Source organism: Bombina bombina, chromosome 5 (genome assembly GCF_027579735.1).
Source record: "Bombina bombina isolate aBomBom1 chromosome 5, aBomBom1.pri, whole genome shotgun sequence".
NCBI classification, from domain to species: Eukaryota; Metazoa; Chordata; class Amphibia; order Anura; family Bombinatoridae; genus Bombina; species Bombina bombina.
In genome coordinates, this window is record NC_069503.1 from 1,042,644,972 (window position 1) to 1,042,671,898 (window position 26,927).

At 37.1% G+C, this 26,927-nt stretch overlaps 1 protein-coding gene across 1 annotated transcript in view; it reads left to right on the forward strand.

Moving 5' to 3' along the window:
- SLC30A8 (solute carrier family 30 member 8) overlaps positions 1-26,927 on the forward strand; it is a 119,484-nt gene that overhangs the window by 9,409 nt on the left and 83,148 nt on the right. Inside the window, exons 4-6 of the mRNA XM_053715932.1 lie at positions 1,732-1,885; positions 5,387-5,570; positions 10,320-10,425. Coding sequence (XP_053571907.1) covers positions 1,732-1,885; positions 5,387-5,570; positions 10,320-10,425 — 444 coding nt within the window. The remainder of the gene's footprint in view (positions 1-1,731; positions 1,886-5,386; positions 5,571-10,319; positions 10,426-26,927) is intronic.

Sequence of the window (26,927 nt, forward strand, 5' to 3'; positions counted from 1 at the left end):
TAAAACACGAACGCAAATCTTGTAATCTAGGTGTGAGTGTGCTGGTGAGCCACGCTGATCTGGCTCTTCGTCACAGAGCCTCAGCCATGCTTAGAGCGACGGCTCCAAGGGCCTGCACTAAAGAAAATGTCCTTTAGTGCTGCACACCAGCACTCTTAGGTAAGTATTTTGAATATTCAAAACAAAAGATATCCGAATGAATGCACTAACTAATTTTAAAGAATAACGAAATAGATTAGTTTGTTATTCTTTAAATTAGGTGTAACATTTAGTGCAGGCTCCGGGATCTGCAGTACTAATACTCCTATTAGCGCAGCCCTGGAGTCTATGAAGAAGAAATGGATTAGCGCGGCTCCCCAGCACGCTCTAGGTAAGTATCCTACAGGCAGCACTGATAACATTTACATTTATTTTAACAAAAACAAATGTAAATGTTAATGAATATTCAGTATTAGACAAACCAGATACTAAATAGAGCAGCGCACGGATATTCTGAAAAACAAAATTTTCAGAACATTATTTCCAAATGATTTGTCTGAAATTAATTATTCAGTGCTACGCACATCTACTTTATTTCCTATAGGGAACATCTTACGTGCGGCAGACTAGAACTGTCCTGCACCTTAAACTTAAATAAAGATAAAGTAGTTGCCAGTGCTGCTGCTACAAGCCAGCAATAGCGCAACAAAAAGATATGCCTTAAAATAATGTCTAATTGTGTGCTTACACGTTGACTAAGCATTGAATGAAAGAAAACTGAAAAACAGTAACCTTTCTTATATTTTTGACCAAGAACAAAAGGTAAACTTTACCATATGGCAGAGAAACTGTAGCTAGGCTGTATGTAAAATCTGTATGTAAAGCTGATATTATGTTGGAAAGAATAATTTGTCTCAGCTTGTTTGACGTGCTGTTTAAAGGGATATGAAACCCCTAATTTTTCTTTCATAATTCATATAGAGCATACAATTTTAAACTACTTTCCAATTTACTTTTTTAATTTTGGTATTGTTTGTTGAAGGAGCAGCATTGCATTTCAGGAAGTTAGCTGAACACATTGGGGACGATTTTTATCAAGCATCTGTTTCCACGCGAGCCTTCAGGTCTTAAGACCACTGCAAAAGCAATCAGCACGTTCGGGTTGATTGACACCCCCTGCTAGCAGCCGATTGGCCGCAAATGTGCAGGGGTCGGCATTGCACAAGAATTTCATGAGAAATGCTTGTGCAATGATAAATGCCGACAGTGTATGCTGTCTGCATTTATCAATGTCCATTCACACTATGATAAATCGTCCCAATTAGGTGAACCAATGACAAGAGCTACCAATCTGCAACTAGTTCCCAGCATTGCATTGCTGCGCCTAAACCTACCTAGGTATTCTTTTCAACAAAAAACTCACCAAGAGAACAAAGCAAATTAGATAAAAGCAGTAAATTGGAAAGTTGTTTAACCCCTTAATGACCACTATATACCGGGATATGCGTTACCACACTATTATACCCTTTCCACTTCATGCAGGCCCCAGAAATAGCGCAGACTCTGCACTGGTGGCGAGACCATGCTATTAAATATTCAAACCCCATAAAAAGACCAGTGACGTATACGGTACGTTGCTGGTCCTTAAGAGGTTAAAATTGTATGTTCTATCTGAGTTATAAAGAAAATTTTGGGGTTTCATGTCCCTTTTAAATATTATCAATTAAATATCGTGGTTCTTTCCATTTTTAGAAATTGTTGGTGCCTTATTGTCCATGGTTACTATCTGGGTGGTCACTGGAATTTTAGTGTACCTCGCTTGTGAGAGGATAATGCATCAAGATTACAACATTGATGGAACTGTAATGCTCATTACGTCTGTCTGTGCGTTATTTGCCAATTTAATGTAAGTTATGTTTCTGTACAATTTATCTATCAATCGCATCTTCAATCTGACTAATATACTCTCCAAATCTGAAACAAATATTTCAGACTTGTATATGTAATCATTTTCACTTTTTTTTATGTCAATAATCTTAAATTTATGTAAACAATATAATTTATATTTTGCAGTATTATGTTTTATTAATGTCATGTAAATGTTGTTTAATTACCAATTAAAGGTACACTGAACCCAAATGTTTTCTTTTGTGATTCAGATAGAGCATGCAATTTTAAGCAACTTTCTAATTTACTCCTATTATCAATTTTTCTTCATTCTCTTGCTATCTTTATTTGAAAAAAAAAAAAAAGGTATCTAAGCTTTTTTATTAGTTCAGACCTCTGGACAGCACTTTTTTTTATTGATGGATGAATGTATCCACCAATCAGCAAGAACAACCCAGGTTGTTCACCAAAAATGGGCCGGCATCTAAACTTACATTCTTGCATTTCAAATAAAGATACCAAGAGAATGAAGAAAATTTGATAATAGGAGTAAATTAAAAAGTTGCTTAAAATGTCATGCGCTATCTAAATCACAAAAGAAAACATTTGGGTTCAGTGTCCCTTTAAGAAAACTAAGAAGTGTTTTTCTATCAAGAAACAAATGTGATTGAATCTCAAAGTTGTTCTGTCTTTTTTTAACATCATCTAATATGTTACTATGTAATTTGTAGAAGTCCATCGAGTTCAACCTATTCAAATCTAATATACTTACAAAAAAGCTCCAGTTGAGCTTAAATTAATCCAATTGATAGGTGACCCATTTAACACAAGCAATCATATCCAGGAATTCAGTTTCTAGCCAGAAATGTATCCAAACCATTTTTAAATGTATCTAAGGTATCTACCTCCTTTGGTAATGAGTTCCATTAATTGTGTCATGTTCCGGTGTACATGCGCTCAGGACACAGACCCTCGGGCAGTGGTAGGGATTTGGAGACATCGACCCCTGACACGGGGAAGAGTATCCTGGACGTAGATAGATGACATTCTGTGATTCATAGTTGCTAGAAATTTTTGTAGAATTCATGGAGAGTGCAACATATGTATACAATATATTCTGGCTTCACTCTGACTTATAGTTAGTTAATAGGAGTATCTGCAGCATTCAATGAGAGAAAAGTATAGCAATGTAGGATATTCAGGCTTTAGAGTAAACTGGTAGAAGATTGACTCATAGATGCAAACTAAGGTTTGTTGTAGGTTCACAGTACATAGTATTATATAGAGCTGTATGTCAGAACTAAGCAGAGCAGCACAGGTGATAGACAAGTTGCAAGTTTAAGGCATTAATTACTGTTTGTGCATATTATGGAGAATCACAGGAAAGCTGTTTAACTGAACACATAGGTGCAGAGTTCAGAATATTCTAACATATTTGCAGTAGGATATTTCAGCTATGACAACAAGCAGAGAATAGTTATAAAGTTCTGAGTAAGATGCTGTTGTAGTACTTAGAGAGTGATGATAACCAAAAGCATACTTGTGATTTATAATAAAGTTCAGAGTTTGTTAAATAGCAGTGTCCAGGAAACAAAATGGAATTATTTGGATACTTGCGATTAGATGATTTTAAGCATAGGTAAAAGGAAAGGCTGTAGCTTGAATAAGTTGGTAAAATCCATGCAGGAACAGTCACAGACCTCTGTTGTTCAGGAACACAACTTCAAAGTTAATGCAATGCACATTAGGCCTAAGAAAACTTAAAAAGAGGCTGAGGGAATCAGGTGCATGTATGATTAATTAGGCAGGTAAGTTGAATGCAAATACCACACCAGCATGATTGTCAGAAGCAGGGAAGGCAGCCTTAAAGGGACAGTGATATCAGGCTGGGATATGTTACAGATTGATTTTAATTCATACTTAAAGGGGCAGTAAACACTTTGGAAAAAGTATAGTAAATATTGAGATTAAAAAAGAACAGGGATTTAGTGGGTTTAAAGTTTACAATTCTTTAATTTTTGCTAAGAAGTGTTTTAAGAAGAAGAATTGAGGTCACAAATATAATGGTTAAACAAAGATACAAACAAAAATGCATTTGGGGGCATATGGTTGAGAATCAGCTAAATTCAGAAAAGTAGCTAAGAAACTTTAATAGGTATAAGGGATTAAAATATTTACCTTATTTGCTTTCTGTAACCAAGCATGCAAGAAATGCAAAGTATGCAGTTGTCAGACTGAGCTATTTACCAGAAAGACAAAACCAGAAGTCAGCACAAAGGGACAATCTGAAAGAGTAATCAATTGCCAGGCGTAAAGGGATATGAAACAGCACTCCTTTAGTAGAAAACATATGTTAAATCAAAGTAATCATAAAAAGAAACATAATGTGTTAAAAGCTGCAAACAGCTTACTTGTTTTCTTGCTAAAGGAGCACTTGCACTCAGCCTCCTATCTTCAGTGTAGCCCAAAGCTCTGGCTGCGCATAAACAGTGCAGAACCTGGATCCAAGAATCAGCAGCGAGCTCTTACAATAGGAAAACTAAATTCTTATAACCTTCAGTGATGCAAATCCTTTATTGTATATGTCAAATATATTTTCGGCCTGAAACATAGCTCTTTTTATTGTTATAGTGCACATTTTCATCTTAATCTAGTAAAACTGAGATGTAAATCTTCATTTAAGTTTATTTCTACACAATCTGTGCATAAATATTGAGTTGATTGCAAAAATGCACTCAATTTAAAATAGAGATTGAAGCCTTATTTACTCTATGCACTTAAAGCAAGTACTAATTATTTAATTATCCAAATTTGTTCTAAGGCTTTCAATAATTGCAAAGACGAGTGTAATAAAATGTCACTACTCACTGACCTTTTGATAAACATTGACATATTGTGTATTTATTTCTGATATTCTAGTCACCACGAGTTAGGTTAGTGGTAAAGTTTGGGTAAAACCATTTCTCTGATTTGTTTTTGTTATTTTCTTGAATACCACAACATTACTTAATTCCCACTACTAGTCAGCTATCTAAAGCCCTGATAAAAAAGTGGAGCGCTAATGATAGCTCATTGTGTGATATCAATATCGCTAGACCGCTCTAAAATTCGCTCGCAAAATGATATTACAAGTCCTTGGTAAAACAGATTTACCAGAGAAGGTTTAGGCCCTATACTTGCAACCTCTCTAAACTTTGCTCATAATACATGTTGAAAGTTATGGTTTGCGCTCGAGTGAAAGCCAAAATAGTGCTAGAAGTCAGCGCAACCTGAGACCTGAAGGAAAGTGTTAGTGCTAGAATAAATGTTTCACAAAACACTTGTAAAACATATTAAAATAAAGATTTACACTCATATACAGACCTATTTAATACAAATTTAAAAAATCCATATCTTTCTGGCAATAAAAAAATACTAATATAAATTATTACAATATATCTAAATCTTAAAAAGTGAAAATTTGAAAACAATATTTCATACAAATAAATAATATTTATGTTTTACCTTTGTATTGCAACAGCTTGGCTTTTATTTTGCACCAAACAGGACATGAACACAGTCACATAGGAGGACATCATGAACATATTTCCTCTGGTTACAAGCCGCAAACCAACGCAAGCATACGTGCTGCTTTTATACACGTCATTGGGGATATCTTTCAGAGCATTAGTGTACTTATAAGTGCATTAATAATATATTTTAAGGTTAGTTTTGTCAATGTATATATGTAGAATATCTAATTCATTTGCTTTGCATATTGTGAACCAAAGTTTTAGTATTTAAATATTTCCTGTTAAGTTTATTTTCATTTTATTATATACTATTGCTTGAGAATTATTACTCTAATTAAAAAAAAAACAACAACAAAAGAAAAAAAGTTTTCGAATTCTGCGGATACTTTATACTTAAAAGGGATAGAAAGGTTAACATTTAACTATGCATGGTTGCGTTTTGCTTTTAAATAGAAGCATTCAAATGCCGCACCTTCTCAGAGATGCCCCGATATGCAAAGCATCGACAGACCAATGAGAAACTGCCTTTCTGACCTTATCGCCCTCCCACTCCTGTCAATATGTCTGTCCATATGTTCGTAAAAAGAAAAATTTCTATTGGCTGATTATTGAATTCTTCGTGCAATCAATCTTGCATTTAAGCTTCAATGTGTGGTGATGACAGAATGGAGAGGAACTCTGGAAGAAGAAAATAAGGATTTAATGGAAGATGGAAGACTGAAGATGGAAGACAGAAAATGGAAGAAGAGAACCACCGCTATTAAGATAAGAGGACCGCCCAGGAGGATCATGGCATGAAGAAAGAAAAGGAGCACCGCCAAAGTAAACTTGGTGAGTACAAACTTTGGGGTTTAGCTTTAGATTTTTTTGGGGGTGGGCTTTTTTTATTTATAAGATTAGAATTTTTTTTTTTTTTTCCATTTTTAGTTTTTATAGTTTAGTTTTTTTTTCATCTTTAAAGAGCTGTTTAACTTTAGGGCAATGCCATTTTCAAGGCAATCCTTTTTTTTTAGGATAGGGATTTTTTGGGAAGCAAAAGAGCTGTGGGCACTGCCCTATCAAATGTCCTTTTCAGGGCAGTCTCATTTTAGGATAGGGCTTATTTAGCTTAGGTTTTTTTAATTAGTCTTTTTTTTGGGGGGGGGTAGTTTATTGTAGTATTTTTTTAAAAAAATAGCTGTAACACCTTCTGAGAGCTATTCTTATTGCAACTGTTAGTTTTAGTTTAGGGTTTTTTTTTGGGGGGGGGTGTTTTTTTTTAAAGGGGGTCTTAGTTTTAGTATAGACATAACTGTTTCTTTTTTATTTTTAGTAGTGTTTTTTATTTTCTGTAAATTTAGAGTTTATTTTTGTAACTTAGGAGGTTTTAGTTTAAAAGTGGGGGGTTAGATAGTTAACTAGTGCACAGGTAGTTTGCGTCGGTGGGTTGTGGTGGTGTAGGGGTTAATGGGTTATGGAAATTATTGCGTAGGAGGTTATGGCAGTTTAGGGGTTAAGTAGTGTATAGGGTGTTTGCAGTGGACTAATGGTGGTAACGGGGTTTAGGAAGTTTATTGCGGTGGGCTATTGGCAGTTCTCGGGTTAATAAGTTAGGAAGTTTATTGAGGTTCGCTATTGGCGGTTTAGATGTTAATAGGTTAGGAAGTTTATTGCAGTGGGCTATTGGCAGTTAGTGCAGGGTAAGTTTGCGGTAATGACTAGTGGTGGTTTAGGGGTACATAGGTATAGTTACTAGGTTGTGTACAGTGTATTTAAAAAGGATCCTTTACTTTACATCGCCAAAATCAGTGCCGATGCTGCTTGGAATATTTCGCTTCGCATCGGCACCCATTACAATGTATATTTAAACGCCCCTTTGCGAAGCTGTCTTTAATGAGAAATGTCGGCAAAATTGAATATTTTGCCAGCATTCGACATTGCATCAGATCCCTTTTGAACATATCGCCGCCTCGCAGCACTTTCGATCATTGGGGCCAGAGTCAGCAGTGGCTTGTATGATAGAAATTAAGTCTTTATACACACATTACACACTACTTACAAATGCAGGTGTGGACACAGCACTTAATATGAGCAAAGAGAGGTGGTTTACTAAACCCCAAATTCAGCAAATGAACAATGTCCTCCAGCTTCCAAGATTCTTTAAAATAGATCTTTATTCAGCAAAACATGGGTCCAATACAGCAAACAGCAACGTTTTGGGCTACAACATGCCCTTACTCATGCTTCTGCCAGCATTCTGAGGTTGAATACTGGTGCACGGACCCTCAAATTATATGTACATATGCTGCTGAAAAGCAGTAATAACTTTTACAAGAAGCCTTTTTGCTAATGGAAGTATATTGTAAAAATGCTTCTCTTCAAAATTCAAATGCAACCAAGCACCTTTCTATCCCTTTAAACTCTGATTACTGTACAATAGGACACAAGCTTACATATGATTTGTTATTAACTTTCATCTAGTGCACTTAACATGAGATAAATTAAGAAACATATGTATGCAATATGTCCTGTAAAGTGCGTTCTCTGCCATATTTTGTAGATTGCACTTAGTAAAATAGCCTCTTTCTTTATTATGATGCACAGTTTGTTTTTCTTAATGGCTATCACTTATTTATTTATTTTTTGTATACTTTGAATAAGATACAAAATAATACATTTTACACATACTAAAATGAGCTTAATTCATTCATATTTAGGGCTCTATTTATCATAGGTCGGGCGGACATTTTATTTACTACCGCCTCATTTAACACCAACAATGCTTGGGTAATGCTATCCCCTGCTTGTTGGCGGCCAATTGGCTACTAGCAGGGCTGTCAATCACCCAGAATGGATCAGGATGATTTAAATCTGCCACCTTAAAGGGGCACTGAACAGAAAATTTTCTTTTGCGATTCAGATAGAGCATGCAATTTTAAGCAACTTTCTAATTTACTCCTATTATCAATTTTTCTTCGTTCTCTTGCTATCTTTATTTGAAAAAGAAGGCATCTAAGTTTTTTTTTTGGTTCAGCCTCTGGACAGCATTTTTTTTATTGGTGGTTGAATTTATCCACCAATTAGCAAGGACAACCCAGGTTGTTCACCAAAAATGGTCCGGCATCTAAACTTACATTCTTGCATTTCAAATAAAGATATCAAGAGAATAAAGAAAATTTGATAATAGGAGTAAATTAGAAAGTTGCTTAAAATTTCATGCTCTGAGCTATGAAAGAAAAAATTTGGGTTCAGTGTCCCTTTAAAACCGCTGCTACTTAACTATAATTTCATGCGAGCCTGAAACAAAAGGCCTGCAAAGCAGCAATCACTGATTGGTAAATGGAGCCCATAGCCTTTTTTTTTTTCTATTCAATTTTAACCTTTATTTTTATTCTAAAATAATACCACCAGTATAGTATTTATTCTTTATCTGGGCAATCAACAAATGTTATTGACAAATTATTTTATTCTAGACTCTATCCTGGTACTAATGATCTTTGTCATTAATTTTCTTCAACATGAGTTGACAGGTTAACACCATTGTAATGTGGTCAACATTTTGTTAAACATATAACAAATATGATACTTTATATAAAACCGTCAAAGATACTTACTTAGTCCACTGAGGTTTATCTTTGAACTGGATAAGCAACACTCTTACAGACTAGACAGAAAAATAAACAAATCAATAATTGATTTACATTTCAGATACACAAGAACTGAGAAATAAATAAAATATGTATCCCTTGTGCAACTTTTATTTGCCTTTAGTGTTGGGGAAAAAAATGGGTAAGTGAAATGTTAAATAATGAAATGCTATCAAGTAAAAGATGTCAATTGCTTCCAATGCACACTTTGCTTTCTGTAGGTAATTGGATTCATGTAATGGGAAATAAATACTCTTAACTTGTAAAATAGGGTCACTATCTTTGGTCTTTGTAATCTGCAACTAAAAGTTGATATTATTATTATTATTATTATTTATTTATTATTAAATTCACACTATGAACTAGAGCATATTGTAAAATACAGGTATAATTACATGTAAAATGAATAGAGACTAAATTGTATATTTCTTATCATATTTGATTGAGACTTTAAAAGGACTATTTCCAGTAAATTTATGAGCTCCCATTTGTCTACACAATCAGTTATTCATTGCACTAGCTAGAAATGATTACTGCACATTTGTGTTTAAATACTAAAATAATTTTAATCCAATATTTGGCAGTTATTTGAAATTAAAGCTCTACTTCAATCATTTTCTGATAGTAGATTCCAAACATGCTGTTTTATTTATCAAATCCTGTCCTGTAAACTATTTTCAAATTGCAATTGATCATAATATTTACTTTAGGTGTCAAATACTTAAAAATCCTATTCCAATCCATCCAGAACCATAATCACAGTATGTTATGGTTCCTAAGGCTTACATTGTTGTCTAGAACTTCAAATAGAATTTAATTGCTTACCTGCAAAACCCACTACCCAAGACCTTACATCACAAGCAATCTTTCCTAAATGGTACCCCAATAATGAAATTCCTCTTACTGCAACTCTCTACACCAAAAGTAATCCCCCTAAACATCTCTTTCCTACCATATGCCTTTTTACAAAATGTTCCTCTGCCCAAGAAAACCTAACAAAAGTGACCTCTTTACTCAATCCTGATGAAGATTATAGCAATATCTTTTTTTGTTTGTTTCTTGCTTTAAGCTCTTTCTCTGTGTAGACTAACAGAATGGGGAAATACATCTTTATTCATAGTATTTTTGACAATTACTTAACTGATAAAGAGGAAAAAGTATGGGGGAAAAAGTATGGATAGACTGTCAGAAATAATGCCTATAATCTATGCCATAATGGCAGAGATTAGAGGCATTATGGAATCTACCCCCATCATGTATAAAGCAATGACAAAAAAAAAAATCTCATTCTGTTTTTTTTTTTTTTTTAATATAGCCAGAGTACAAGATAGCCGATCCAATCTGCACTTTTATATTTTCCATTTTTGTATTAGCCACGACTGTTACCATATTACGAGATGTTCTAATTGTCTTAATGGAAGGTAAGTATTGTATAATATATTGTAAATGTTTGTAATGATGTGTTATTGTTGTTCAGATTTAATACTTTTCCTTAAGTAATTTAGTTTGTTCTTCTTCTTTTCATTGTTTTTTTGTTTTATGTTTTGCCCAGTATGGCGATCACTAGTTCTGAACCACAGTATTTTTCTTGATGAATAAGTTGGGCAATATTTCCTATTTAGAGTTCTTAGATTACTGTATATGATTAAGTCATTGGTAGTTTAAAAACAAATCAGGGTTGCCACATGGATTTTGAAAGTATGTTGGGGTAAAATCCATTGGCTTAAACTCCCAAAACCTCAGGATGACGTATAGCATATGAGTTCTAAGTAATATCTTCCTTTATGTACCAAAGGGAATGATGGTTTTAACTCTGTTTATTGTAAAAATTTGAAAGTTTCAAATTGCATTAAACTCATTATACATTTAGTTAAAATTTAGTTTATCTGCTGACAAACACTACATTGTAAAACATGGCTTGATAAGCCTCTTATAGTGACATATATACAATTTATATAGGTTAATCACAGAAGTTTGTTTAATAAAAAGCCCTCAAAATCTATTCAATATTAAATCCTACCTAAACGTGTGCAGCTGGTCGGCCCCATAAACATTCTTTTGTTAGAATAGTGATGTAGTATTATTATCATTTATTTGTATAGCGCCGCCAAATTCCGTAGCATAGTACAATCTATTGTGCCCCTGCGCCTGTGAAGAAAGAAGCCGATGGCTAAATGCACTCTTTAATAACAGTTTACTTTCACTTTAAAGGGACATGAAACCCCAAAATTTTCTTTCATGATTTAGATAGAGAATACAATTTTAAACAACTTTCTAATTTACTTCTATTATCTATTTTTTTTCATTCTCTTTGTATCATTTGTTGAATGAGCAGTAATGCACTACTGGTTTCTAACTAAACACATGGGTGAGCCAATGATAATCTGTATATATATGCATCCACCAATCAGCAGCAAGAATCTAGGTTCTTTGCTGCTCCTGAGCTTGCCTAGATACATATTTCATCAAAGGATAACAAGAGAAGGAAGCAAATTAAATAATAGCAGTAAATTGGAAAGTTGTTTACAATTGCATCATCTGTCTGAATCATGATAGAAAACATTTGGGTTTCATGTCCCTTTAAGTATTGTTAATTATTTCTCCTTTGCTATATATAAATGAGCTTGTACGTGATCAAGCAGCAAGCAATCACTATATATAATGCTGCGGAGTTAAGGTTTTAAATGTTGCAGAATGTATTACAGCCTTTCTGAAAGCATTTTTTACAGGAAAAGTGTACAGAGTAAATAATACATTACAAAGTTTTTCCAACACATTTTAATATTTTATGATGAACTTCATTTTAGAATTTACTTAAAGACCACAACTTACCCGGTAAGTCGCTGGTCCTTAAGGGTTTTGTGGCCTGTAATAGAGCAGGTCTCCCCGCCAGTGGCAAGACCGCACTGTTACAGCCTCCCACCCTCCTGCAGGGTACATCGCTGGTCGTTAAGATGCTATCAAATTATTGCATTTGTGTCTGTGTATGTATCTATTTCTATATCTACACACATGGATATATCGACAAACTGAAGGATACATACTCAAAAACTACAATTTCATAGTGGATATTAGCACTGACTAGTAAGGAATTGTCTGCATTAAAGGCTGTGACACACTGCAAGCGATGTGGCGCGATGCGAAGCAGCTGCTTCGCTTTGCGTCACATTGCTTCTGAAGTTCTGATATTTCATATCTGAGCGCTCAGCTACGCGACCTGATGCAGCAGAGTGCTCAGAGATGAAAAGGCAGGACACACTGAATGTGCACAGCCGCATCTACACGCTGCGCGCCGCTCCGCTTGCAGTGTGTCACAGCCTTAAAGGGACATAATACTCATATGCTAAATCACTTGAAACTGATGCAGTATAACTGTAAAAAGCTGACAGGAAAATATCACCTGAGCATCTCTATGTAAAAAAGGAAGATATTTTACCTCACAAATTCCTCAGCTCAGCAGAGTAAGTTCTGTGTAAAAAGTTATACTCAGCTGCTCCCAGCTGCAGGTAAAAAAAATTAAAAAAATGAAGAAATGAACAGCAGCCAATCAGCATCAGCAGTGCTGAGGTCATGAACTCTTACTGTGATCTCATGAGATTTGACTTAACTCTCATGAGATTTCACAGTAAGCTTCCTTTACCTGATTGGTGAAATAATATGAGAGTGCACGATGCTAGTCCCTTCAGATGTCCCAGGACAAACACACTAAAATGCTGCTTAGAAATCCTTTACAATGGGAGGTGGCTACTGAGGAACTTTTGAGGTAAAATATCTTTCTTTTTTACATAGAGATGTTCAAGTGATATTTTCTAATCAGCTTTTTACCCTATGCTGCATCACTTTCAAGTGTTTAAACATTTGGGTATTATGGCCCTTTAATGCATTTGTAACATTTTCACTCTATCGTGGGGTTATTTTTTTTTGAGAGCTTAATGGCCTTTTACTGATTATTAGGATATTTAGTCTGAGAAAGCAAGATCAAGTTCAAGCTGCCTTTTAAAAAAATAACTATTTTTACAGTGAAAGGACCACCATCCCTGAGACTTTAGATTTACAGAAGCCCAAGATTTCCAAATGGAAGTGTTCCACATTCTGCTCAGTAAAATAAAGGATCATGTTGAATTTGGAAATGAGGCGCTATACAAGGTCATTAATCATATCTCATCCAGCTTCTCTCCTCTGTCTGAAATATCAGTTCATCTAGGAAAATGAGACTAAATTACCTCTTAACTATGTATTAGGCAATTGAGACTAAATTACTCCAAACTATTTGTTTAAAACTGACTGGTCATTTTATATCTGAGATTATCCCTGCAATGATTTGTAGATGATTGATAAGAACAACAATCTGAAAACACTAATTGTTACTGTATGTGTGTATTAAAAGAAATCTCAAATAAATGCATCAAATAACTAGAGTAGTTACCACTATTTTAATTATATAATAGTTTAAAAATAAAAAATATCCACATAAACAAATACAGCTAAACAAAATTAATTGAATGTACTAGTTACAGATAAAACATACTTGTCAGGGGGTAAAAAGGCACTATTCCACTCAATTTTAAAGAGAGGTAAAAGCTTAGGGCCGATAGCAAAAAATTGCTGTCAGGGAGAGAAATTACATACGGCTAGATTACGAGTTTTGCGGTATGAGTGAAAAAGCAGGTTAAGCTGCACCACACACTTTTTTGGCCGTAACGTAACTACCGCAGTTTTCAAAAAGTCCTTTTTCAATGGGACTTCCACAGCGCCGGTATTAAGAGTCTGCCAAGGAGGCCAAAAAGTTAGTGGTATAGCCCATAACTACAAGATCCATACCATAAATTGAAAGTCAGTAGTTATGGCTTTTATGCTACGCCGTAACATAAAACTCATAACTAAAGTGCTAAAAAGTACACTAACACCTATAAACTACCTATTAACCCCTAAACCGAGGCCCTCCCGCATCACAAACACTAAAATAAAAATATTAACCCCTAATCTGCTGCTCCGGACATCGCCGCCACTATAATAAACATATTAACTCTAAACCGCCGCACTCCCGCATTGCAAACACTAGTTAAATATTATTAACCCCTAATCTGTTGTCCCTTACATCACCGCAACCTACATTAGTTATTAACCCCTAATCTGCTGTCCCTAACATCACCGTAACCTACATTAGTTATTGACTCCTAATCTGCCGCCCCCAATGTCGCCGCCACCTACCTACACTTATTAACCCATAATCTGCCTCCCCAATGTCGCCGCCACCTACATTACACTTATTAACCCATAATCTGCGGCCCCCGACATCGCCGCCACCTACCTACACTTATTAACCCCTAATCTTTCAGCCCCCAACGTCACCGCCACTATACGAAAGGTATTAAACCCCAACCCAAACCCTAACACCCACTAACTTTAATTTAATTAAAATCTAAATAAAACCTACTATTAATAACTAAATAATTCCTATTTCAAACTAATTACTTACCTGTAAAATAAACCCTAAGCTAGCTACAATATAACTAATAGTAACATTGTAGCTATATTAGGTTTTATTTTTATTTCACAGCTAAGTTTGCATTTATTTTAACTAGGTAGACTAGTTAGAAAATAGTTATTAACTATTTACTAACTACCTAGTTAAAATAAATACAAATTTACCTGTAAAATAAAACCTAACCTGTCTTACACTAACACCTAACCTTACACTACAATTAAATAAATTACATTAATTACATTAATTAAATACAATTAACTAAATTACTATAAAAACAAACACTAAATTACACATAATAAAAAAGAAAATTTATGCTTACCTGATAAATTTATTTCTTTTACGATATGACGAGTCCACGGATTTCATCCTTACTTATGGGATTACGCCTCCTGGTCAGCAGGAGGAGGCAAAGAGCACCACAGCAAAGCTGTATATATAGCTCCTCCCTTCCCTCCCACTCCAGTCATTCGACCGAAGTTAGGAAGAGAAAGTAAAAGCCAAGGTGCAGAGGTGACTGAAGTTTAACAAAAAATAAATACCTGTCTTAGAAATGACAGGGTGGGCCGTGGACTCGTCATATCGTAAAAGAAATAAATTTATCAGGTAAGCATAAATTTCCTTTTCTTTTACAAGATATGACGAGTCCACGGATTTCATCCTTACTTATGGGATACAATACCAAAGCTATAGGACACCGATGAAAGGGAGGGACAAGACAGGAACCTAAACAGAAGGCACCACTGCTTGAAGAACCTTTCTCCCAAAAAGTATCAAATTTATAAAATTTTGAAAAAGTGTGAAGAGACGACCAAGTTGCAGCCTTGCAAATCTGTTCAACAGAAGCATCATTTTTAAATGCCCATGAGGAAGCCACAGCCTTAGTAGAAATAGCCGTAATTCTTTCAGGAGGCTGCTGTCTAGCAGTCTCATATGCCAAACGGATGATGATACTCAGCCAAAGAGAAAGAGAGGTAGCCGTAACTTTCTGGCCCCTACGTCTCCCAGAAAAAACAATGAATAATGAAGATGATTGACGAAAATCTTTAGTCGCCTGCAAGTAAAACTTCAGGGCACGAACCATGTCCAAGTTATGTAACAGACGCTCCTTCTTAGAAGAAGGATTAGGACACAAGGAAGGAACAACAATTTCCTGATTAATATTCTTATTAGAAACAACCTTAGGAAGGAAACCAGGTTTAGTACGTAAAACCACCTTATCAGAATGGAAAATAAGATGAGGAGAATCACATTGTAAAGCAGAAAGCTCAGAAACTCTGCGAGCAGAAGAAATAGCAACCAAAAATAAAACTTTCCAAGATAACAACTTAATATCTATGGAATGCATAGGTTCAAACGGAACCCCTTGAAGAACATTAAGAACTAAATTCAAACTCCAAGGAGGAGCAATTGGTCTAAACACAGGCCTGATTCTAGTCAGAGCCTGACAAAAAGATTGAACATCTGGAACATCTGACAGACGTTTGTGTAGCAAAATAGACAAAGCAGAAATTTGTCCCTTTAAGGAACTTGCTGACAATCCTTTCTCCAATCCTTCTTGGAGAAGAGATAAAATCCTGGGAATCCGAACCTTACTCCATGAGTAGCCCTTGGATTCGCACCAATAAAGATATTTACGCCACATCTATGGTAAATTTTTCTAGTAACAGGCTTACGTGCCTGAATCACGGTATCATTGACTGCATCAGAAAACCCTCGCTTAGATAAAATTGAACGTTCAATCTCCAATCAGCTACAGAGAAATTAGATTCGGATGATGGAAGGGTCCCTGAATGAGAAGGTCCTGCCTCAATTGAAGCTTCCACGGCGGCAGAGAGGACATGTCCACCAGATCGGCATACCAAGTCCTGCAAGGCCACGCAGGGGCGATGAGAATCACTGAAGCCCTCTCCTGTTTGATCCGATCGATCACTCGGGGGAGGAGAGCAAATGGTGGAAACACATAAGCTAGGTTGAACAACCAAGGCACTGCCAAGGCATCTATCAGTTCGGCCTGAGGATTTCTGGACCTGGATCCGTATCTCGGAAGCTTGGCATTCCGACGAGATGCCATAAGATCCAGCTCCGGTCTGCCACATCTGAGAATCAGGTTGGCAAAGACCTCTGGATGGAGTTCCCACTCCCCTGGATGAAATGTCTGTCTGCTCAAAAAATCCACTTCCCAGTTGTCCACTCCTGGGATGTATATTGCTGACAGATAACAAGAGTGAGCCTCCACCCACCAAATTATTTTGGATACTTCTGTCATCGCTAAGGAAATCCTTGTTCCTCCCTGATGAGTGATGTAAGCCACAGTCGTGATGTTGTCCGACTGAAAACGGATGAATTTGGTCGAAGCCAACTGAGGCCAAGCCTGAAGTGCATTGAATATCGCTCTCAATTCCAGAATATTGATTGGAAGTAGAGACTCCAACCGAATCCACACACCCTGAGCCTTCAGGGAATTCCAGACTGCACCCCAACCTAGTAGACTGGTGTCCGTTGTCACTATCACCCATGAGCGTCTGCGGAAGCACGTCCCTTGGGACAGATGATCCGGTGACAACCACCAAAGAAGAGTCTCTTGTCTATTGATCCAGATCTATCTGAGGAGACAAATTTGCATAATCTCCATTCCACTGCCTGAGCATGCTCAGTTGTAGCGGTCTGAGATGAAAACGAGCAAACGGAATGATGTCCATTGCCGCCACCATCAATCCAATTACTTCCATGCACTGAGCCACTGATGGCCGAGGATTGGACTGAAGGGCTCGGCATGTATTCAGAATCTTTAACTTTCTGACCTCCATCAAGAAAATTTTCATGGATATAGAGTCGATTAGAGTTCCCAAGAAGGGATCCCTTGTCCATGGAATTAGTGAACTCTTTTCTAGATTCACCTTCCACCCGTGAGTCCTCAGAAAGGACAGAACCATGTCTGTATGAGATTTTGATAAGACGAAGCCTGGATTAGAATATCATCCAGATAAGGCACCACTGCAATGCCCCGCGGCCTGAGAACCACCAGCAGAGACCCTAGAACCTTCGTGAAGATCCTGGGTGCTGTGGCCAACCCGAAAGGAAGAGCCACAAACTGAAAATATTTGTCCAGGAAGGCAAACCTTAGAAACTGGTGATGATCTTTGTGGATAGGAATATGCAGATATGCATCCTTTAAGTCCACGGTAGTCATATATTGACCGTCCTGGATCAATAGAAGAATTGTCCAAATAGTCTCCATCTTGAAGGATGGAACTCTGAGAAACTTGTTTAGACTCTTGAGGTTTAAAAAGGGTCGGAACGTTCCCTCTTTTTTTGAACCACAAAAAGATTTGAGTAAAACCCCTGCCCCTGTTCCGGTATTGGAACGGGACAAATTACTACCATAGTGGAGAGGTCTTTTACACAACGTAAGAACATCTCTCTTTTTATCTGGTCTACAGGCAATCGTGAAAGAAGAAACCTCCCCCGTGGGAGAGAATTTTTGAATTCCAGTCGATACCCTTGGGACACGATTTCCAGTGTCCAGGGATCCTGAAAGTCTCTTATCCAAGCCTGGACAAAGAGAGAAAGTCTGCCCCCTACTAGATCCGGTCCCGGATTGGGGGCCGCCCCTTCATGCTGTTTTGAGAGCAGCAGCGGGCTTCTTGGATTGTTTAACCTTGTTTCAAGCCTGGTTGGGTCTCCAGATGGACTTGGCTTGTGCAAAGTTCCCTTCCTGTTTAGCTGAAGAAGAAGCAGGGGCTCCCTTGAAATTCCAAAAGGAACGAAAATTATTCTGTTAACCCCTTTGTTTAGCTGCTTTATCCTGAGGTAGGAGATGATCCTTATCTCCCGTAATGTCAGAAATTATTTCTTTCAAGTCAGGCCCGAATAGGGTCTTTCCCTTGAAAGGAATAGCCAAAAGCTTTGATTTAGAGGACACATAAGCAGACTAAGATTTTAACCATAAAGATCTGAAAGACGGCATCTGTAATAAAAGAATTAGCCAGCTTAAGGGCCTAAATTCTATCTATAATTTCCTCTAAAGGAGTTTCAGTCTTAAGAGAATCCTCTAAGGCGTCAAACCAAAAGGCAGCCGCAATTGTAACTGGTATCATACAAGCCGTCGGTTGTAATAGAAAACCCTGGTGAATAAATAGCTTTTTTAGAAGACCCTCCAATTTCTTATCCATAGGATCTTTGAAAGCACAACTGTCCTCAATAGAAATAGTTGTACGCTTAGCCAGGGTAGATATATCTCCCTCCACCTTAGGGACTGTTTGCCAAGAATCCCGAACAGTGTCAGCTATAGGATACATTTTCTTAAAATTAGGAGAAGGTGAGAATGGGATACCTGGTCTTTCCCATTCCCGCGTAATAATGTCCAAAATTCTCTTAGGAACCGGAAACATATCAGAATAAGCAGGAACCTCTAAGTATTTGTCCATATTACACAATTTCTCTGGAGCTACCACAATAGAGTCACAGTCATCCAGAGTCGCTAAAACCTCCCGAAGTAACAGGCGGAGGTGTTCAAGCTTAAATCTGAAGGACATGACGTCCGAGTCTGTCGGAGGTAACACACTCCCCGAATCGGAAAGTTCCCCCTCAGACAGAAGTTCCCTACCCCTCAAGTCAGATCCCTGGGAGGGCACATCCGAGATAGCCATCAAAGCCTCAGAAGTCGCAGGAACCATAGTGATTTCAGTCTTGCTTCGTTTGCCCTGTAACACTGGCAACTTGGATAAAACTTCTGTAAGGGTGGATGACATAACTGCAGCCATATCCTACAGAGTAAATGAAGTGGACGCAGTTGAAGAACATGGTGTCACTTGAGTAGGCATTAAGGGCTTTGATGCTTGGGGAGAAAAAGTTGGCATACCCTGAGCCTCATCAGTTTGAGAAACATGCTGAGCTATATCTTTATTAAGGAAAATCTGCTCTCTACATTGTAATGCCCTCTCAGTGCATGATGGGCAAAAAGTAAGTGGGGGTTCCACATTGGCATTTAAACACATGGAACAAGTACTGGCATCAAGGTCATCCATTATGAAAAACAAAAGGTTATTTAAACATATAATAAACTCTTTATATAGCAATGCAAAATAACAATACTGTGCCTTTAAGAAAAAATAAAAACAAATTTGTCTAGGACACCACGCTATAAGATTGCAAAATTTGCGGCTTGGAGACAAAAAACAGTGTTTTGTACCGTATCCCAGAAGCAGTCAACTAATTTGGGGCCAAAATTTAAAACTTCTGAAAATAGACACCTCGCCACAGCTCTGCCGCGGCGCCTACCTGCTCCCAATGACCCGACCAAACGAGTCTCCTACAGCAGAGTGTCTGCACCGCTTGTACTACCCACGCGGTCTAGACAGACACCGGAGTCACCTACACCTCCGACTCCCAGAACAGCACTGCGCGGCTTGACTTAGCGCGCAAACTAGTGCCCCGCCCATCGTGGGCGTAACCAACGAAACTCCCGGGCGGCTCTGAATATACATTATAAAAAACACAAAATGGAGGTGCCGGGACAACCTTGAAACATACACTACACTGTGATGCACCATACATATGTCAAGAGCCCCAACAAAGGCCCAATAAGAAAATCAACCCTCCAGAACCATGTAGCAAAGTCACACAGACATAGGGAAAGATATTGAGTATATAGAGGAAAATGACAGCCATTTCTGAGTCACTAGGTGTCACAGAAGTAATAGACTGCACATACCTCCATGCTGAGTAACAGCATGACTTGTCCCACACTGCTTGAGGTCCTTCTTCTCCTCCAGGAATCTGTGGGAACAAAAACTGGGTCTTAGATAAAAATTTCTAAGACCATATTCAGCAGGGCAGCACACAGACTGGGAGTCACAGAAACGATCATATTTGAATCTGAACAGCTCCCCTTGCTTTACCCTTGAATAAAATAGTACACACCGGTACCATTTAAAAATAATAAACACTTGATTGAAGAATCTAAACTAACACCTCACTTTACCTCTTCCTATCACTAACACAGGCAAAGAGAATGACTGGAGTGGGAGGGAAGGGAGGGGCTATATATACAGCTCTGCTGTGGTGCTCTTTGCCTCCTCCTACTGACCAGGAGGCGTAATCCCATAAGTAAGGATGAAATCCGTGGACTCGTCATATCTTGTAAAAGAAAAGAAATGATCAAATATTTAAACTAAGTACACCTAATCTAATAGCCCTATGAAAATAAAAAAGCCCCTCCAAAATAAAAAAAAACCTAGCCTAAACTAAACTGCCAATGGCCCTTAAAAAAGGACCTTTTGTGGGGCATTGCCCCAAAGAAATCAGCTCTTTTACCTGTAAAAAAAAAATACAAACAACCCCCCAACAGTAAAACCCACCACCCACACAACCAAACCCCCCACATAAAATCCTAACTAAAAACACCTAAGCTCCCCATTGCCCTGAAAAGGGCATTTTTATGGGCATTGCCCTTAAAAGGGCATTTAGCTCTTTTTCCGCCCAAACCATAAGCTAAAAATAAAACCCACCCAATAAACCCTTAATAAAACCTAATACTAACCCCCGAAGATCCACTTAGTTTTTGAAGACCGGACATCCATCCTCAATGAAGCCGGAAGAAGTCTTCATCCAAGTGGCAAGAAGTGGTCCTCCAGACCGGCAGAAGTCTTCATCCATCTGGCACGGAGCGGCTCCATCTTCAAGACATCCGGCGCGGAGCATCCTCTTCTTTCAACGGCTTTTCTCGAATGAATTTTCCTTTAAGTGACGTCATCCAAGGATTAGGATTAGGAATAGGATTTTTTCACCTTTAATTCCGATTGGCTGATAGAATTCTATCAGCCAATCGGAATTCAAGGGACGCCATCTTGGATGACGTCACTTAAAGGAAAATTCATTCGAGAAGAGCCGTGGAAAGAAGAGGATGCTCCATGCCGGATGTCTTGAAGATGGAGCTGCTCCACGCCCGGATGGATGAAGATAGAATATGCTGTATGGATGAAGACTTCTGCCCGTCTGGAGGACCACTTCTTGCCGCTTGGATGAGGACTTCTGCCAGTTTCGATGAGGACTTCTGCCGCTTCATTGAGGATGGATGACGGGTCTTCAAAAACTGTAAGTGGATCTTCGGGGGTTAGTGTTAGATTTTTTTAAGGGTTTTTTGGTTTTTTTTTTTTTTTTTTAGCTTAGGGTTTGGGTGGGAAAAGAGCTAAATGCCCTTTTAAGGGCAATGCCCATCCAAATGCCCTTTTCAGGGCAATGGGGAGCTTAGTTTTTTTTTAGTTAGGATTTTATTTGGGGGACTTGGTTGTGTGGGTGGTGGGTTTTACTGTTGGGGGGGGGTTGTTTGTATTATTTTTTTTTACAGGTAAAAGAGCTGATTTCTTTGGGGCAATGCCCTGCAAAAGGCCCTTTTATTTTGATAGGGCTATTAGATTATGTGTAATTAGTTTAAATATTTGATAATTTCTTTTTTATTTTGTGTAATTTAGGTTTTTTTTTGTAATTTAGTTAATTGTATTTAATGTAATTTATTTAATTGTAGTGTAAAGTTAGGTGTTAGTGTAAGACAGGTTAGGTTTTATTTTACAGGTAAATTTGTATTTATTTTAGCTAGGTAGTTAGTAAATAGTTAATAACTATTTACTAACTAGTCTACCTAGTTAAAATAAATACAAACTTAGCTGTGAAATAAAAATAAAACCTAAGATAGATACAATGTAACTATTAGTTATATTGTAGCTATCTTAGTTTTTTTTTATAGGTAAGTATTTAGTTTTAAATAGGAATTATTTAGTTATTAATAGTAGGTTTTTGGCAGTTTCACGAAAAGTCTCAAATTGAGGGATATATGGAGAACTCAGCACCCCGATGAGAGAGCCTTTACTTGTGAATCTAAGACATATAAGAGTTTTTCAAGAATAGATATGATATTAATTAGTGAATCCTTATTAGGGGCCGAGATCTCATCAGAGATCTCAAGCATTATAGTTTCGGATCATGCTGTCATTTCCATTTCAATTGGCCAATTAAACCCCTCTTCAGAGAATAAAGTTAGCTTTTTTTTCCCCTCTTTCCTTTTAGCTAATTTTAAGTTTAGAAACTGGCTTTTATCTAAGTGGAAAGAGTTCGTATCCCTTAATAAAATCTATCTATCTAAGATTGAAATCTTTTGGGAAACAGCAAAAGCGTTTCTCAGAGGACAAATTAAGGCTTATATGTGTGCAAGGAAAAAGAATTTAAGGATAAGAGAGGATCAGCTCTCAAACCAGTTAAAAAATAGTTACACAAGATGCCTAGAAAATGCTTCAAGGGCAAATTGACAAAAGTATCAAGAGGCAAAAACAGAGAGGGAAGTCTTTTTGAATCAGCAAATTTTTCAGAGAGATATCAATAATAAAGTTAGATACAGTAGATTCACACCACAGATAGCTAAAATATTAGCTAAAATTGTTAAAAGCAAAAGAAATAACAATTACATTGGCGCTATTAAATCAAATGGCAAAAGGTACACTGCACCAAAAGATATTCTAGTTAAATTTCATTCCTTTTATGAGACACTCTACTCTAAGGGTAAAACAGATTCAGAAATAATGACGAAATTTTGGAATAAAATCGAGGTACCAAAGATTAGGTCTGAACAATTAGAGATATTAAATAAAGAAATAACAGTAGAAGAAATAATACAAGTTATAAAATCTGCATCTTGCGGTAAAGCACCAGGCCCAGATTTGATTCCTATGGAATTTTATAAAATTCTACAAGAGGATATCAGTCAAGTATTAGTGCGTTTATACAATAGCTACTTTATTAAGAATATACCACCTTCAAGATATTTTACGGCAGCTAATATTACGTTGATTCATTAAAAAGATAAGGATATAGAAGCAATAGATGCATACCGTCCCATCTCTCTGCTAAATGCAGATTATAAGATAGTAGCTAGTGTCTTAGCGGATAGGCTTAAAGCAGTATTAGGAGACTTAATACATCCGGATCAGAGTGGGTTTATGCCGAAGAGAACAATACCGAAAAATATTAGGACAGCAATGTTCATTATTGAATTGATGATGCACAAGCAGAAGGATAAAAGGCTCAGACAGGAGGACTTTGCTTTATTGACGGTCGATGCCGAAAAGGCATTCAACTCTATCTCTTGGAATCACCTATTTAACACGCTGGAGAAGTTTGGGATAGTGGGAAACCTTGCCAATTATATTAAATTAATATATCGGAATCCATTCTCCTATATCAAGATGAATGGGCTAAGATCACCTAATCTTATACTACAGAAAGGAACGAGACAGGGTTGCCCACTTTCTCCACTCTTGTTCAATATTTCTTTAGAACCCCTAGCAATTCTATGTAGAGCAGAGTTAGAGGGAACCATGTTAGGAAGCAAAAAAATTACTATGTCATTATATGCAGATGATATCCTATTTTATATAAGTAATACAAAGAAAAACATACCCTGCATCCTAGAGATCATTAAGGATTTTAGTAGCTTCTCGGGCTATAAAATTAACGTGGATAAATCTGAAATATTATGGATTATTAAGAAAAGAAATGGCTTACTGATAAACCCTTTCAAACAGGTATCCTCCAAAATTCGGTATCTTGGAATAATTCTTTAAAAAAATCCAGCAGATTGGTACAAATTGAATTTTGGGCCTATTTGGCAGAAATGTACGAATCTACTTAAAAGCTGGGCTAAGCTGCCCTTATCTCTGTCAGCCAAAGTAACAATTATTAAAATGATGCTATTTCCAAAAATTCTCTTTCTGATTCAAAATATCCCTGCTTTTATTCCAGCAAAACACATGCAGTGGTTTAAATCACAATGTCTACAATTTTTATGGAAAAAGGGGAAAGCACGAATTGCTTGGAAAAACTTGTCACATACTAGAGTGGATGGAGGATTAGCTCTTCCAAATTTGAAATTCTATAATTGGGTGGGCAATTTCTCCTTTATCCCTAACAGCGCGCCTCCATTTTCCAGTGGCAAAACAAATCGATAGAAATAGCTTTCAATATACAGTACACAATATTACAATAGCTTGGAAGAAAATCTGTCAATCGCTAGCCTCAGATTCAAGAATGTCCAAATACTTACCGATACACGGCAACCCTCAGTTTATTAGTGGGATGGAGACTCAGGCTTTTAAAGATTGGAATGAGAAAGGTTTAACTAAAATCATACAATTAATAGATAAACAATCTAAAACTGTCAAGACCTTCAACTCCCTAGTAACTGAATTTGATCTTAATAGAACACACTTTTTTGCATATTTGCAAGTGCGTCACTTTATTGACACCAACAAATTATTAGATACAAGGGCCTCTATTTCAGACCTCCTTGAGTCAAGTATTAAGCTATATCAAGCAAGGAAATACTCTATCTCTTTCCTTTATAAAAAAAAACACCATGGAGGCACAGGGGAAAATAGCAAGCTTGTATATTAAATGGAACAAGGAGTTGGGTAACAACATATGACCGTTTTAAAGGAAGCTTTGCTCTTATTTTGGAATTTACACGTGTCATATCATTTAGAGAGTCTCATATAAAACTACTAAATAGAGCTTATCTGACTCCTTGGTGGATTTCTAGATGGAAAAGACAAGAAAAGGGTAACTGTGCTAGATGTAATGCTGTGAAGGCAGATTTAATTCATGTCTTCTATGAATGTCCTAAGATAAAACAATATTGGTGTAAAATTGAATACTGGATTAACAGGTTTGTAAAAACCAATATTAAGCTTAAAATAGAGGACATTTTTTTTTTAGAGTCTGACAAAGATAGGACTAATAAACATTTAGTAAACACTGCTATATTAGTTGCCAGACAGTTGATTCTATCTAATTGGAAAGGGAAAATTGCGCCAAGCTTCACAATGTTCTCAGGTAATATGGTTACGCAACTTATAATAGACAGCAAAGATCGCATGATCCTGAAGGATAATCAAATTAAATTTTTTCTTGCAAAATGGAATCTGGTTATTGCCCATTTAGCTGAGAACATTAAAAAACAAGTGTTATTACATCTACAGGATTCAACTTTATTCCAGCAACTACTTTTAACAGATAGTTACAGGCATTTGGGAAGTTTGACTAATAGTGGAAATTTCGGCTAAAACCCGGAAGGGAGATTAGACTGGAGGGGAGAGAGAGCCCCCCTTTTTTTTTTTTTTTCTTTTTTTTTGTGTAGTTTTGTCTGAGTGCTTGTGTTGTTTTGTCTTGGCACATATTATATGTATAAAATACCTTCATTGAGCACATACTATATCAATATGTCAACAAAGGACATGTATTATTGTCTTTCATATTATTTTAAGTTTTGTTCTGTGCCCTATTTGTCATTTTATTTAAATGTATCATGCGAATCAAGACATTATGCCCTGCGTGGCGTTCTCAATTTTGTTTTGAACTCAATGTTGGTTTATAAATAAATATTATAAAAAAAAAAGATTTATTTTAATTACATTAAAGTTAGTGGGGGTTAGGGGTTAATAACTTTAGTATAGTGGCGGCGACGTTGGGGGTGGAAGATTAGGGGTTAATAAATGTAGGTAGGTGGCGGCGATGTTAGGGGCGGCAGATTAGGGGTTTATAAGTGTAGGTGGGTGGCGGCGACATTGCGGGTGGCAGATTAGGGGTTAATAAGTGTAGGTAGGTGGCTGCGACATTGGGGGCGGCAGATTAGGGGTTAATAAGTGTAGGTAGGTGGCGGCGACATTGGGGACGGCGGATTAGGGGTTAATAAGTGTAATGTACAGTGGGGAAAAAAAGTATTTAGTCAGCCACCAATTGTGAAAGTTCTTCCACTTAAGAAGATGAGAGAGGCCTGTAATTTTCATCAGAGGTATACCTCAACTATGAGAGACAAAATGTGGAAACAAATCCAGACAATCACATTGTCTGATTTGGAAAGAATGTATTTGCAAATTATGGTGGAAAATAAGTATTTGGTCAATATCAAAAGTTCATCTCAATACTTTGTTATATATCCTTTGTTGGCAATGACAGAGGTCAAATGTTTTCTGTAAGTCTTCACAAGGTTGTCACACACTGTTGCTGGTATGTTGGCCCATTCCTGCATGCAGATCTCCTCTAGAGCAGTGATGTTTTGGGGCTGTCGCTGGGCAACACGGACTTTCAATTTCCTCCAAAGGTTTTCTATGGGGTTGAGATCTGGAGACTGTCTAGGCCACTCCAGGACCTTGAAATGCTTCTTACGAAGCCACTCCTTCATTGCCCGGGTGGTGTGTTTGGGATCATTGTCATGCTGAAAGACCCAGCCACATTTCATCTTCAATGCCCTTGCTGATGGAAGGAGGTTTGCACTCACAATCTCACGATACATGGCCCCATTCATTCTTTCATTTACACGGATCAGTCGTCCTGTTCCCTTTGCAGAGAAACAGCCCCAAAGCATGATGTTGCCACCCCCATGTTTCA